This window comes from Cherax quadricarinatus, chromosome 7 (assembly GCF_038502225.1).
Source record: "Cherax quadricarinatus isolate ZL_2023a chromosome 7, ASM3850222v1, whole genome shotgun sequence".
NCBI lineage: Eukaryota > Metazoa > Arthropoda > Malacostraca > Decapoda > Parastacidae > Cherax > Cherax quadricarinatus.
In genome coordinates this window covers 63,016,179-63,029,298 of record NC_091298.1, presented here as the reverse complement: position 1 = coordinate 63,029,298, position 13,120 = coordinate 63,016,179, and the positions used below count along the sequence as shown (strand labels likewise).

The following is a 13,120-nucleotide window of genomic DNA, read 5'->3' as shown; positions in this document are numbered from 1 at the left end:
TATATATATATATATATATATATATATATATATATATATATATATATATATATATATAGGTAGTAGGTTGGTAGACAGCAACCGCCCAGGGAGGTACTACCGTCCTGCCAAGTGAGTGTAAAACGAAAGCCTGTAATTGTTTTACATGATGGTAGGATTGCTGGTGTCCTTTTTTCTGTCTCATGAACATGCAAGATTTCAGGTACGTCTTGCTACTTCTACTTACACTTAGGTCACACTACACATACATGTACAAGCACATATATACACACCCCTCTGGGTTTTCTTCTATTTTCTTTCTAGTTCTTATTCTTGTTTATTTCCTCTTATCTCCATGGGGAAGTGGAACAGAATTCTTCCTCCGTAAGCCATGCGTGTTGTAAGAGGCGACTAAAATGCCGGGAGCAAGGGGCTAGTAACCTCTTCTCCTGTATATATTACTAAATGTAAAAGGAGAAACTTTCGTTTTTCCTTTTGGGCCACCCCGCCTCGGTGGGATACGGCCGGTGTGTTGAAAGAAAGAAAGAATATATATATATATACACACACACACATCCCTCTGGGTTTTCTTCTATTTTCTTACTAATTCTTGTTTAATATACGTGGAACAATTTATTTCAGATTTTAAGCTATTATTCATAAAGCATGTCATTGAAAGTAATTACTTGGTATTATAGTACAGTTATTCAAAGCAAGTGATTAATCATAGGTTACATAACAGCAATTTTTACACTCTACAGGGCCCAGTAGACACACTGCAGATGCTACGAAAGGAGCTAAGAGGCACAGAACCATCTACGTTTAACTTTGGGGCTAACCTCTGGACCTTGCACTATCTTCGACTCTCAAACCAACTAGACTATTCAGAAGTTCGAGAAATATTTGACCAATTGAATGTAGAGCTAGCAGCCATCATATACAGATTCGGCGCCGATGGGTCCTTTAAAATGTGGGATACTGCTGGTCCAAGCGTTTGGTAAAATATTTACTGAATTTTATTCAAGTGGCTAGTAATTCATTTCAAGTGTATTATGTATGTGTGTTATATTGTTAAGCACAAAAGACAGCCATTAGTATGCATGTGCACTTCATGTAGACTTATCCTAATGCTTACAGACTACAGTAAGTCCTCAACTTACAAAAACATTGGGGACCTCCGGAATTGTATATACTATTCATAATACAGTCTTCGTAATCCAGTCTTCAACTTTGAACATGTTGGGGACCTGTATTGTGTATAACAGTAGTATAATACTGATATACACAATGATATAACACCAATATACACAGTTCAGAAGACTCTCAACATGTTTGTAAGTCGAGGACTTACTGTATTTCAGACTATACAGAAATAGGTTTTCATTATAGATTTACCAACTACTTGCATTCAGTATACACATACCTATGTATGAACTTGCTAATTCTTAATCCTGTAATATTTCCTCTCCAACCTAGGAGGCACCTGGTTTGAGATTGGGCCTTGAGGATGATAATTCCCAGAACCACTTACAGATAATGAAAGTTGTAGTATATAAAATTTGTCAATGTCTTGCACAATACAGAGATTTTTTTTTTCCATAGTTTAATACCTACGTTTTTTCACATCTTTCCCTTCTAAGCCCCTTAAACCTTTCAGGGTTCAGACCTCTGATCTGAAAATAGCTCTCAGGGTCCAGGAATTTGGAAAAAAAAATTCTTATGAAATGATAGAGAATCTTTTTCCAAAGGTAATGAAACCAAAAGTGTGAAATTTGATAGAAAACTATGGAATTACACTTGCAATGTTATCGGCCTTGGCAGTATTTATGCATTGGTGATTTTGCCCACTTTGAGTCCTATTTTAGGCCAATTCCATTGTTCCAGTTAACCATACTCTTGGCTATTTTGCTAGTATGTCTTCCATTCTATCAATTGAGTACATGAAACAACCCTTTTAACAATTTCAGCTACACTATAAAGTAATCAGAAATTGGTAATTTGGTCAATTTCACACAAGATTCAAAAATTGCAAATTTAAAAATATGGTCCAGAATAAACAATGTAGACATTTTTGGCACTAAAACATTTCCTCTGTTCATTAGTTACATCCCCAGGCCTCTCCTACATTACACTTGCTTTCCATTTTGAATTTTTATTTACAACTAATAGAATATTTACTGGGATATGTTGTGTATCTTTATATGTGTATGCTTCTAAACTGTTGTATTCTGAGCACCTCTGCAAAAACAGTGATAATGTGTGAGTGTGGTGAAAGTGTTGAATGATGAAAGTATTTTCTTTTTGGGGATTTTCTTTCTTTTTTGGGTCACCCTGCCTCGGTGGGAGACGGCCGACTTGTTGGAAAAAAAAAAAAAATTGTGAATGCATATTGGACGAGTAATGTAATTGGTGTCCTCTGGAATAGCAATAATCAAACATTTCTGCTACTTTGAGCTCAGTTTCAAGCTGCTACTTCCACTTCTGAAAGCAATCACAATCACTCTATGTAATATATCCTCCATTCTAACAAATGATACCATGAAACCGAGAATACAACCCTAAAAACCATCCAAGAATACACCACAAGTCACTATTTTAAACCAGATATACAGTCAGTTTTTCCATCATGCACTGTGTGGGGCAGGATTTTTTAATAGGGTGCACACTCGCCACATAGACCCATTGTCTCATATCTAGACCCAAGTTTACTGTTTACTGCTTATCTGAGTGAGCCGAGTTCATCATGTAGTACTACGACACAGACCCTAATCTCAAAGTCGTAGTACTATAGCACAGACCTCGATGACGGTAAGGGGCTCTTGATCCAAGGAATTTTACCTGAGCCCCCCCCTTAGATTGAATTTGGATGCCTCCCATTTTCTATAGGCATAGTAACATAATTCATGTATATTTAGTGAGCATTTCTCATTCAGTTCATGCATTTTTATAACTTGACTCAAGTATATGTGCACAGGGTCATTTTTTCAATAGACTAGAATTATAAAATTCCTGCAGGATTTCCTAATTGTTTCCTTGTAGATTTTTTAATTAGGTTCATCACAAAGCATTGATATATTAAGCAACTTGAATGTGTTGGAAATGACTTAAATGTAATGGACTGAATATATGTTAAAGAATAAGGTTATGAGAGAAAAAAAAAAAACAGTAAACCGTAATGCTTCGACAACAGTTAAATTATTCAACTTGTCTATGCCTTTCTGTCCATTCTTCTTTATTTTTATTTTTCTCCATTATTTTATCTGTGGTAATCTTTACTTTCTATATACTGTATTGTTTCTGTGGTAATCTTTACTTTCTATATACTGTATTGTTTCTGTGGTAATCTTTACTTTCTATATACTGTATTGTTTCTGTGGTAATCTTTACTTTCTATATACTGTATTGTTTCTTGGAAAAAACAGGCAGTTGTTACTTTCTCTTTTTGATAATCGAGCCTTTTTTTTTTTTTTTTTTTTAAGCAAATGTTAAAGCTGTTTCTATAGATATCTTGTATGTGATGGTTGATGGTAGTTATGTGTTGGTTGATGGTAGTTATACTGTATTATTGTGCTTTATAATTCTAACAATCTTGAAACTAGCAGGCCAGGGTACTATCCACTGTACCTTGCTGGTCTATTATGATTGGTTATTTTAGGTGCATTTTTATACACTGAAAGTTAGCATGGGCCCCACTGTGACCACAGATGCAAATTTATACAGACAAATCTCACACGAGCATGGCTGTTGTAAGTTTCTAGCTCAAGCCCCTTCAAAGCTGTTATGAATGACTAGTGAAATTATAATGACACAATTGTATGTAACTTAATGCAGTGGGTTTCAAACCCATGGCAAGCCAGTCTAGTGGATATAGAATACTCCTAGTTGGATGAATCTTATTAGGCCAGTATAGTACAGTGGCTAGTGCTAGTTTTAAGACTGGCTTGCCATAGGTTCAAACCCCACTACATTTAATGAGTTTACAGTTGTGTCATGATTTTACAATACATGTACATGTTAGTGGCATTTATTAAAAATAAATTTTCATGATTTTTTCTATTATTAGAGGTTGTTACATAAACAGATGTATAAAAGGTGCACCTGAAGTTGATGGTTAATATTTATTTAGATTCATTATCCATGTTGATTTTTGGTGTTAAGTCGTAGATACTTTGTCAGGTTGACAGCATGGACAACTCGTATCCTACAGCATGCTCAGTTTCAAGACTGGGAAAACATCATTTACATAGAACCTAGGATAATTTCTAAGGCTATTGAGTGGCTTGTTAAGTGGCAGGACCCCATCACTGGAGCCTTCAGGGAGACGCCTTCGTATGAAAAAGTTCCACTCGATAAGAAAGCCAGTAGTTATGTAAGTTTTTTGGGACTTGGTTTTAATTACTTTTCTAGTATTGTGATAATAAATGTGGTATTTTTTTTAACAAGTCGGCTGTCACCCTGCCTCAGTGGGAGACGGCCAACTTGTAAAAAAAAAAAAAAGTGCTGTAAATGTTTTACTTGACATAAATGTTTAGCATTTAAGATAAACCTTATTCCAGATATATAAGTGGAGGCAAATGGTTTTTATCACTTGATGTGCTGTTGGAGTGTGAGCCAGGTAATATGAAGGAATTCAGGAAAACCAGTTAGCTAGACTTGAGTCCTGGAGGTGAGAATTACAGTGCCTGCACTCTAAAGAAAGGGTTGAGATATGTTGCAGTTTTTGAACTGAATTATCTGCACTCTTCTGGCAAGACAGTAATATAGTTAGTGATAGTGAAAGTGTTTCTTCTTTTTTGAGTCATCCTACTTTAGTGGGAAGCAGTCAGGGTTAAAAAAAAAAAAATAGCATCTTTTTATTATAATGCACAAGTTGTCTTCCTTTTCTAGCATGACTATAATTTCTCAACAGTCATATGGGGCTCACCATCGAGGTCCAAAGAATATCACCTTGACTGCTCAGTGCCTGATCACACTGGAGATCACCATATCTTCCCTACAGGGTCGTGTCAGAGGACAAGCTAATAGTGCACGCGCACAAGCCATTAGGTGATGGAATCCTCCTGTACTGTTTTCTTTTTAGTTTATTATAACCACAATGAAATGTCAGACTAACAATAAAGTATAAACAGCAATTTGTTATAGAATAATCAGGATATATTTTTCGTTTTAAATTTAAATTTGATTTAAGTTAATTGCTGTATGCAACATCAAATAAAAAGTTGCATCATTTTTTTTTTGTAGAATTGCAAAGGGATGTTTTAGATCTTAAAAGCTCATCATTTTGATACTCTCTGTGATTCCTAGATTTACGGAATGATGTTCTACTGTCCTTTCTTTTGTAAATCTGCTCACCAGAGTATTTGAACTTGTTTTGAGTTTGTACAGTGTTTCTGCTCTTGTAGATATTTGTCGAGGGAGCTGAAGTCTCTATATGATCCCTATGAAGTAGCCATTGTGGCATACGCACTTTCTGTCGCCAACTCCGTGGATAAGGAAGCAGCCTTCAATGCACTGGATCGTTTGAAACGAGAAGAAAGTGAGTTGCTGAACTGTTGCCATGATCGTTATTCCAAGGTGAACTGTGTGTGACAGAAGTTTTATGCCTTGGCAAATGATTTTCAGGTGCATGTGTTTTTCTAGCTAGATTTAGAGTTAAGTTTGCTTGAAATGCTCTGCATATAAAGGGACTTTTGGGATGTACACCCAGTTGTTATACTCCTTTTTTCAAACATGTATCATGCTAAAATAAAATTATTGTTATTATTAGAAGTAAATGAATGCTTTATTGTTGCTAGATGAAAATCTGTTGGAAGAATACCTAGAAATATTGTATTACTGATAACACTGGCTAACAAAGGTTTCAGTTCACATTTAAATTTTTTTTTATAACTTTGGGACACTGAATTAAAATCTGAAATTAATTTTGCTCTCAATGTACAGTTTCTGTGAAATAGAATCCCACAGTGATTGATTTCACTAAGACATAACAGTTATAGAGAAGAGATATCAGGGTAACCTGGTTATCACAGTGATGGCTGGCTACTGCTGGACACTGCTGCAGGAGAGCAATATTAAACACAAAGGAAAATGCCTGAGAACTGTGATGTGCATATGTTTGTATATGACTGTATGGAAATTTGTTATTTTGGTAATGCATATTTATAATGAATTTATTTAATGAAAGATTAGTTTGCTGCTTTTCTATGTAATTATCATTAAATAATATACTGCATGTATGGTCTTTGGGAGACTACTGTTATTTTTTTTTTTTTCATTTCTTAGCCCTGCACCTGTTTAATGTAGTAATGCATATAAAACTCTGTCATGGCTCTAAAACTTTCCTTTTTTTTTTTGTTATGATTTCCTTCCGAAAGATAATATTTGTAACAAAAGATTGTATATGAGCTTGTCAGAAATTATTGTCAGTGTAATTGAGCCCTAGCACTATTGCAGATGGACTTATTTACTGGTCTCGAGCACCCATCAAGACCAATACCCGAGTGTACGAGAACAACCAGAGGAACTTGCTGCAGCCTAAGTATGAACAGGAGTGGGATTCTCATGCTGTTGAGGCTACATCATATGCTCTGCTTGTTTACCTCATCCGTGATGGTGTCAACATTATTCAGGAACGAATTGTGGAGTGGCTAAATGCAATGAGGATGCACGATGGAGGATTCATATCAACTGTGGTAAGTACATCCAAAAGTACCATTAAGCATTAAAGAATTTTGGTTACTTGTGTATATATTGCTGTGTGTGTTTTCTTTGTGCTGATTGTTGTAGCAAGTTTGCATATTTAATTATGCTGGCCAGCAATGGTTTAAGTTTAAAAATGTGTTTCTACCTAATTTTGAGATAGAAACTTAGTTTTTGTTAAATAGAACCCCATGGTGAACAATTTCACCAAGACATAGGCATCATAGTCTGTACCTGGGTGTTAGTCAACTGGTGTAGGTTGCATCCTGGGGACAAAATTATTTTTTTAGTTATCCTTTTTAGTAATTGGTGGTAATTGTTTTTCATTTCAATAATTACAACAACTATATTCTCTGTTTACCTATTACTAGTACATACGTAAATTCTCCATTGTCTTATGAATGCTAATATTGATCCTGATATTAATGTCTTGTTAAACGGAAATAACAATCCTGAAAATAATTGCCAGTATTACACTGCAAGTCAGACAAAAACTGTACTCAGTGCCACCAAGAACATAACAGTATTAAATTATAATGTTAGATTTCCTAATATTTGACTGATTGTCCTGATTGAGCCTGCTCATACCCATCTTTTAAACCCTTGTATGTCTACTTCCAATTTTATTTTAGCTCATTTCAATTTATTGCAGGACACACTGGTGGCATTGCAGGCTCTAACAGAGTACTCGTACCGTGCACGTTTGAGGGATATTACTGACATGCGTGTAAATGTTGAGGCAACTGGAGAAATTGGGCGAGCCTCCCATTCTGTCGTAATTTCTAACACAAGTGTGTCCAAGATGAATTTAATTCCAGTAAGCACTTCTTTTTTAATTGTTTTAATTCACTTTTCTTTCATAATACCTGATTGCCTCCTCTCCTCCAGGTGCTGTGTGACTTCCTTTGGATTTACTGCTTCCCATGATTATACTAATAATTGATGCAATTCAGAGTTCGGTGTAATGATAAACAAGCCCTTATTTATTGTTATAACTGTTTGTTTGTAAATCTTAGAACACAGATTATAAAATCTAGAATCTAGAGCATTATATATTATGGTGTATAGCTGTGGGGTTTTGTTTGCCAACTGGAAAAGTGACGCATTCTCCTTGGTGACCTGGGCTTGTTAATAACTATCATACATTAAATAAATTCTAGATTCAAAATGTGTGGGGATTGGTGAACGTTGTGGCTCATGGCGCTGGTCAGGCCATCCTTCAGCTGGATGTGAGTTATGGTGTTGACTGGACACCCCTGAAGAAACAGCCACCAGTTGATGCATTTGAACTGGAGGTTAGGGAGTTCTATACACCATTCGGCAACAAATCTCACTGTAATATAAAAGTCTGTGCAAGGTAATGTTCTCGCTGTTGGTTTATAGCTGAATCATAAGGAGATGCTTTAGTTGTGCTAAAATTTTAGACCTTGGTACAAAGATACATTTTTTCCATACAGCATCATAACTTTGATCAAAAATAGAGGGTATTACCCTTTTTGCTCTACATACTTGTCTAAGAACCTAACATCTCATTCTGGGCATACTTGGCAGGGATATTTTTCCTTGCATAAAAATTTGCTAAGACTTTATGGCATATAGTTTACATGATGGTAAGATTGCTGGTGTCCTTCTTTCTGTCTCATAAACATGCAAGATTTCAGGTACGTCTTGCTACTTCTACTTACACTTAGGTCACACTACACATACATGTACAAGCATATATATACACACCCCTCTGGGTATTCTTCTATTTTCTTTCTAGTTCTTGTTCTTGTTTATTTCCTCTTATCTTCATGGGGAAGTGGAACAGAATTACTAAAATGCCGGGAGCAAGGGGCTAGTAACCCCTTCTCCCGTATAAAATACTAAATTTAAAAGAGAAACTTTCGTTTTTCTTTTTGGGCCACCCTGCCTTGGTGGGATACGGCCGGTGTGTTGAAAGAAAGAAGAAACACGCAGGATACCAGGTACATCTTGCTACTCCCATTTACATTTAGGTCACACTACACTTGCATGTACACACACATGTATATATATACACGCACACTCATCTGGGTTTTCTTATATTTTCTTAATAGTTCCTGTTTTTCTTTTATTTTCTATCTCCATGGGGAAGTGGAACAGAATTCTTCCTTCAATAGCCATGCATGTCATAAGAGGCAACTAAAATGCCAGGAGCAAGGGGCTAGTAACCCCTTCTCCTGTATACATTACTGAAGTTAAAAAGAAAAATTTATGTTTTTCTTTTTGGGCCACCCTGCTTCAGTGGGATGCAGCTCGTTTGTTGAAAGAAGAAATTACAAATATGGTTGAGATTCCTTTTAACCCACTCAGAGACTTGTTCTCAGGGTCAGCCAAATTTAAAAAAAAAATATATATATATATTTTTTTTTCTTTTGAAAAGATAGAGAATCTTTTCCCGATCATAATGACACCAAAAATATGAAATTTGATGGAAAACTTATGGAATTATGCTCTCGCGAAGTTAACGGTCTCGACGATGTTTACGCATCAGCGATTTTGCCCACTTTGAGCCCTATTTTTGGCCAATTCCAGTCTACTTGTCGACAAAAATCATAACTATTTCACAAGAACTCTATTTTTTCTATCGAATGAATACAAGAAACCACCCATTTACCGATTTCAACTATCCAATAGAGTGGTCAGAATTTAGCAATTTTGCCAATATCACACAAATTTCAAAAGATGCCAATTTCCGAATAGGGTCCAGAATAAACAAGAAAGACATTCCTGGCACTAAAATAACATTTCCTCTGTTCATTAGTCATATCCCCATGCCCCTCTTACATTCTTTTGCTTTCCACTTTGAATTTTTATTCTCACAAAAAAATAGAAGATTTACTGTTATGCAGACTACTGCATTAGTGTAGAAATGGTATAAATAATATCAGTGCATTTGTGAAAGAATATTAGACTCACCAGTTGACGTGTATTGGACGCATAGCATGATTTGTTTACTTTTGAACTTTGGTAAAAATCGAACATTTCTGCTACTTTGAGCTCAATTTCAAGGTACTTTTCTTTGTAAAACCAGTCAAAATCATCTCAATTTCTGTAATATGTCTTCCATTCTATAAAATGAGACCAGGAAAACTAGAATACAATAATAAATCTTTCTTTCTTCTTTCAACACACCGGCCGTATCCCACCGAGGCGGGGTGGCCCAAAAGGAAAAACGAAAGTTTCTCCTTTTACATTTAGTAATATATACAGGAGAAGAGGTTACTAGCCCCTCGCTCCCGGCATTTTAGTCGCCTCCTACAACACGCATGGCTTACGGAGGAAGAATTCTGTTCCACTTCCCCATGGAGAACAATAATAAATACCATACGAAAATACAGTGCAAAGTCGCTGTTTTAATCCAAAAACACAGTCAAAGTTTTTTTTCTCATTACACACCGTGTGCTGCAGGATTTTTTTTATACCGTGCACACTGACCACATAGACCCATTCTTTCATATGTAGACCTACCAGCTTTCTCTCACTAGATTTGAGGGCGCTAGAATTTAGGCATACTAGTACGTCAAAAACCCTGGTGCATAAGCCGTACTAGTACTGCCGAAACCCTGAAAGGGTTAATGGTCTATGTATTGTTTTGATTGCATTATGTTATTGATACATGTATTTAGCTTATAACAGCAAGTTATTCACATTTGCAACATGTTCATAATAATAGAAGCAACTTGTTAAGATAGTAACAAATCAGTGATGATTAGCAACACTTGATGTTCAAAGTACTGAGTAACCTAATATTTATGCTGCTTTTTCAATTATACAAACCACTCAATGTATTTATGCTTTGAACTTGCTTGGATGTTTCTTTATGTTGTGTAGTAAAAGTCTTTTGCACATTTCAGGTGGATCAATTACAAAGAGGCAGAGCAGAGTTCAGCTACAGTCATAGAGATTGAGGTGCCCACTGGTTATGTGGCTTTTCAGATAGATCTTGAGAGGAGTATTCATGAGGCTCAAATCACGAAAACTTTCCCTTCCCTGCGAGATGTCATTGGTGGACACGGTGATGTGTTTGCCAAGAAAACTGTCTGGTTCTTTGATTATGTAAGCTATATATCTATTTATATAATAGAGATTGTTTTATAAAAGCACAGTAATTGCTTAACCATAATTTACTATTTGTATTTATGAAAGTTAGTTCCAGCTTTTTGTAGTAATAAGCTTGCTGTCTAGTTCTTAATGTTCAAGTGTAGTGTAGCTTAGGTTGATAATGTAAGCTTAACAGAGCTTGGGGTTCAAGAGTTGACATTGATGAAACTATAACTCTTAAAAAGTAATCTTTGCCTATTTATCTCTTGCTTGTGTCAAAAATAAAGGTATTCATCTTTTAATGTGTTTGAGTTGATGGGGAGGAGGGAGGGGTTGTGATTAGGGGGTGGCTGTTATGGGAGGGTTGTGGGTAGGTAGGGTAGTGAAGCTGGGTTGTGATATGGGGGGTTAATGTGAGTGGCTGTTAAGGAGGAGGCAGCTGGTGGGACATTGTTCTAAGAAGGAGGGGGGAGAATGTACAAGAGGAAGACTAGGAGAAATAACAGAAGATGATGTAATATGTATAGGGAGAGGGAAAAGCCAGAGTAAGTGAATAATGTATAAAGAGATAGGTTTAAATATAAGTAGAGGAGAGTAGATGGGGAAAGGATGAATTGGGTTTTGATGTGTTTGTGTAGGGAGAGTATAGTGACAGGAGGAAAGTAGAAGTGTAAATCAGGAACGTGTTAATTGTTGTGCACGCTGGAATTATTCCTAATCTTTTCTGTCTGGTTCATGAGCATGTATAAGACAGGTAAACCTTACAAACTTGTATGCAGTAAATATGGCTATCTTCTTTCTAATGTGTTTCTTAATGACTAATTATTAGTTCTGTTGTATTTTCTTTTAAATTTAAATGGCTTGGGGCAGTAGTCCCCAAAACAGTTATTAGACAACAGATTACATTATACTTGATTTGCAGATTCCATCCAATAAGTCGTGCTTCACCTACCTGATGAAGCGATGGTATCCTGTGGCTAATTTGACTAATGTTAGAATGGCTACAATTTATGAGCTTTACCAACCAGGTAAGTGTGCTGTTGTTTAAAGATAGATGTTATTATGTATACACTTCATTGGAAATTGACTGCTGCTGGGAAACTATTCTATGCTTAGGTGTTCTTTATCTATTTCGAATTTACAAGTACAGTAGATTGAATTGTAAGAGGCTTGCCATTTATATTATATTTATTCTTCCATTTTTTTTTTTTTTTTTTTTTCAACAAGTCGGCCGTCTCCCACCGAGGCAGGGTGACCCAAAAAAGAAAGAAAATCCCCAAAAAGAAAATACTTTCATCATCATTCAACACTTTCACCACACTCGCACATTATCACTGTTTTTGCAGAGGTGTTGTAAATGTCTAGATATATCTTAGTCTTTAACCCTTTGACTGTTTTGGTCATATATATACATCTTACGAGCCAGTGTTTCAGACGTATATGTACTCAATAATTCTAGCGGCTTCAAATCAAGCGGAAGAAAGCTGGTAGGCCCACATATGAGAGAATGGGTCTGTATGGTGAGTGTGCACCACATAAAAAAAATCCTGCAGCACACAGTGCGTAATGAGAAAAAAAAACTGATCGTTTTTTTGGATTAAAACGCCGACTTTGAGGTGTATTTTCGTATAGTATTTATTGATGTATTTGCGTTTTCATGGTCTTAGGTGATAAAATGGAAAACATATTACAGAAATAGAGATGATTTTCATTACTTTGACGATGAAAACATCCTTGAAACTGAGCTCAAAGCAGCGGAAATGTTCGATTTTTACCAATGTTCAGGAGTAAACAAATCACACCACACGTCCAATACACGTCAACTGGGGAGTCTAATATTCTTTCACTAGTGCACTGATATTATTTATACCATTTTCACAATAATGCAGTAGTCTGCATAACAGTAAATTTTGTATTTTTTTGTATGAATAAAAAATCAAAATAGAAAGCAATAATAATATAAGAGGGGCCTAGAGATGTGACTAATGAACAGAAGATATGTTATTTTAGTGCCAAGAATGTCGACCGTGTTTATTCTGGACCCTATTTTAAAATTGGCATCTTTTTTAGTTTGCGTGAAATTGGCCAAATTGCCAATTTCTGACCACAATATTGGGTAGTCCAAATTGGTAAATGGGAGGTTTCTTGTACTCAGCTGATAGATAAAATGGAGTTCTAAAGAAATAGCTATGAGTTTGGTCAACTGGAACAACGGAATTGGCTGAAAATAGGTCTCAAAGTCGGCGAAATCGCCGATACGCATATGTCGCCGAGACCGATAACTTCGCGGGAGCATAATTCCATGAGTTTTCGACCAAATTTCGAACTTTTGGTGTCATTACCATCGGGAAAGGATTCTCTATCATTTCATAAGAAT

The 13,120-nt window shown here is 36.0% G+C and overlaps 2 protein-coding genes across 3 annotated transcripts in view; one reads left to right on the top strand and one right to left on the bottom strand.

Moving 5' to 3' along the window:
- Positions 1 to 11,771, top strand: part of LOC128687057 (CD109 antigen) — a gene marked incomplete at its 3' end in the record, with an annotated part of 71,414 nt that extends 59,643 nt beyond the window's left edge. The window contains 9 exon segments of the mRNA XM_070082600.1: positions 741 to 976; positions 4,156 to 4,348; positions 4,889 to 5,025; positions 5,382 to 5,515; positions 6,433 to 6,671; positions 7,331 to 7,495; positions 7,839 to 8,035; positions 10,557 to 10,758; positions 11,666 to 11,771. Coding sequence (XP_069938701.1) covers positions 741 to 976; positions 4,156 to 4,348; positions 4,889 to 5,025; positions 5,382 to 5,515; positions 6,433 to 6,671; positions 7,331 to 7,495; positions 7,839 to 8,035; positions 10,557 to 10,758; positions 11,666 to 11,771 — 1,609 coding nt within the window.
- Positions 1 to 13,120, bottom strand: part of LOC128687056 (synaptonemal complex protein 1) — a 361,887-nt gene that overhangs the window by 270,998 nt on the left and 77,769 nt on the right. The window lies entirely within an intron of this gene.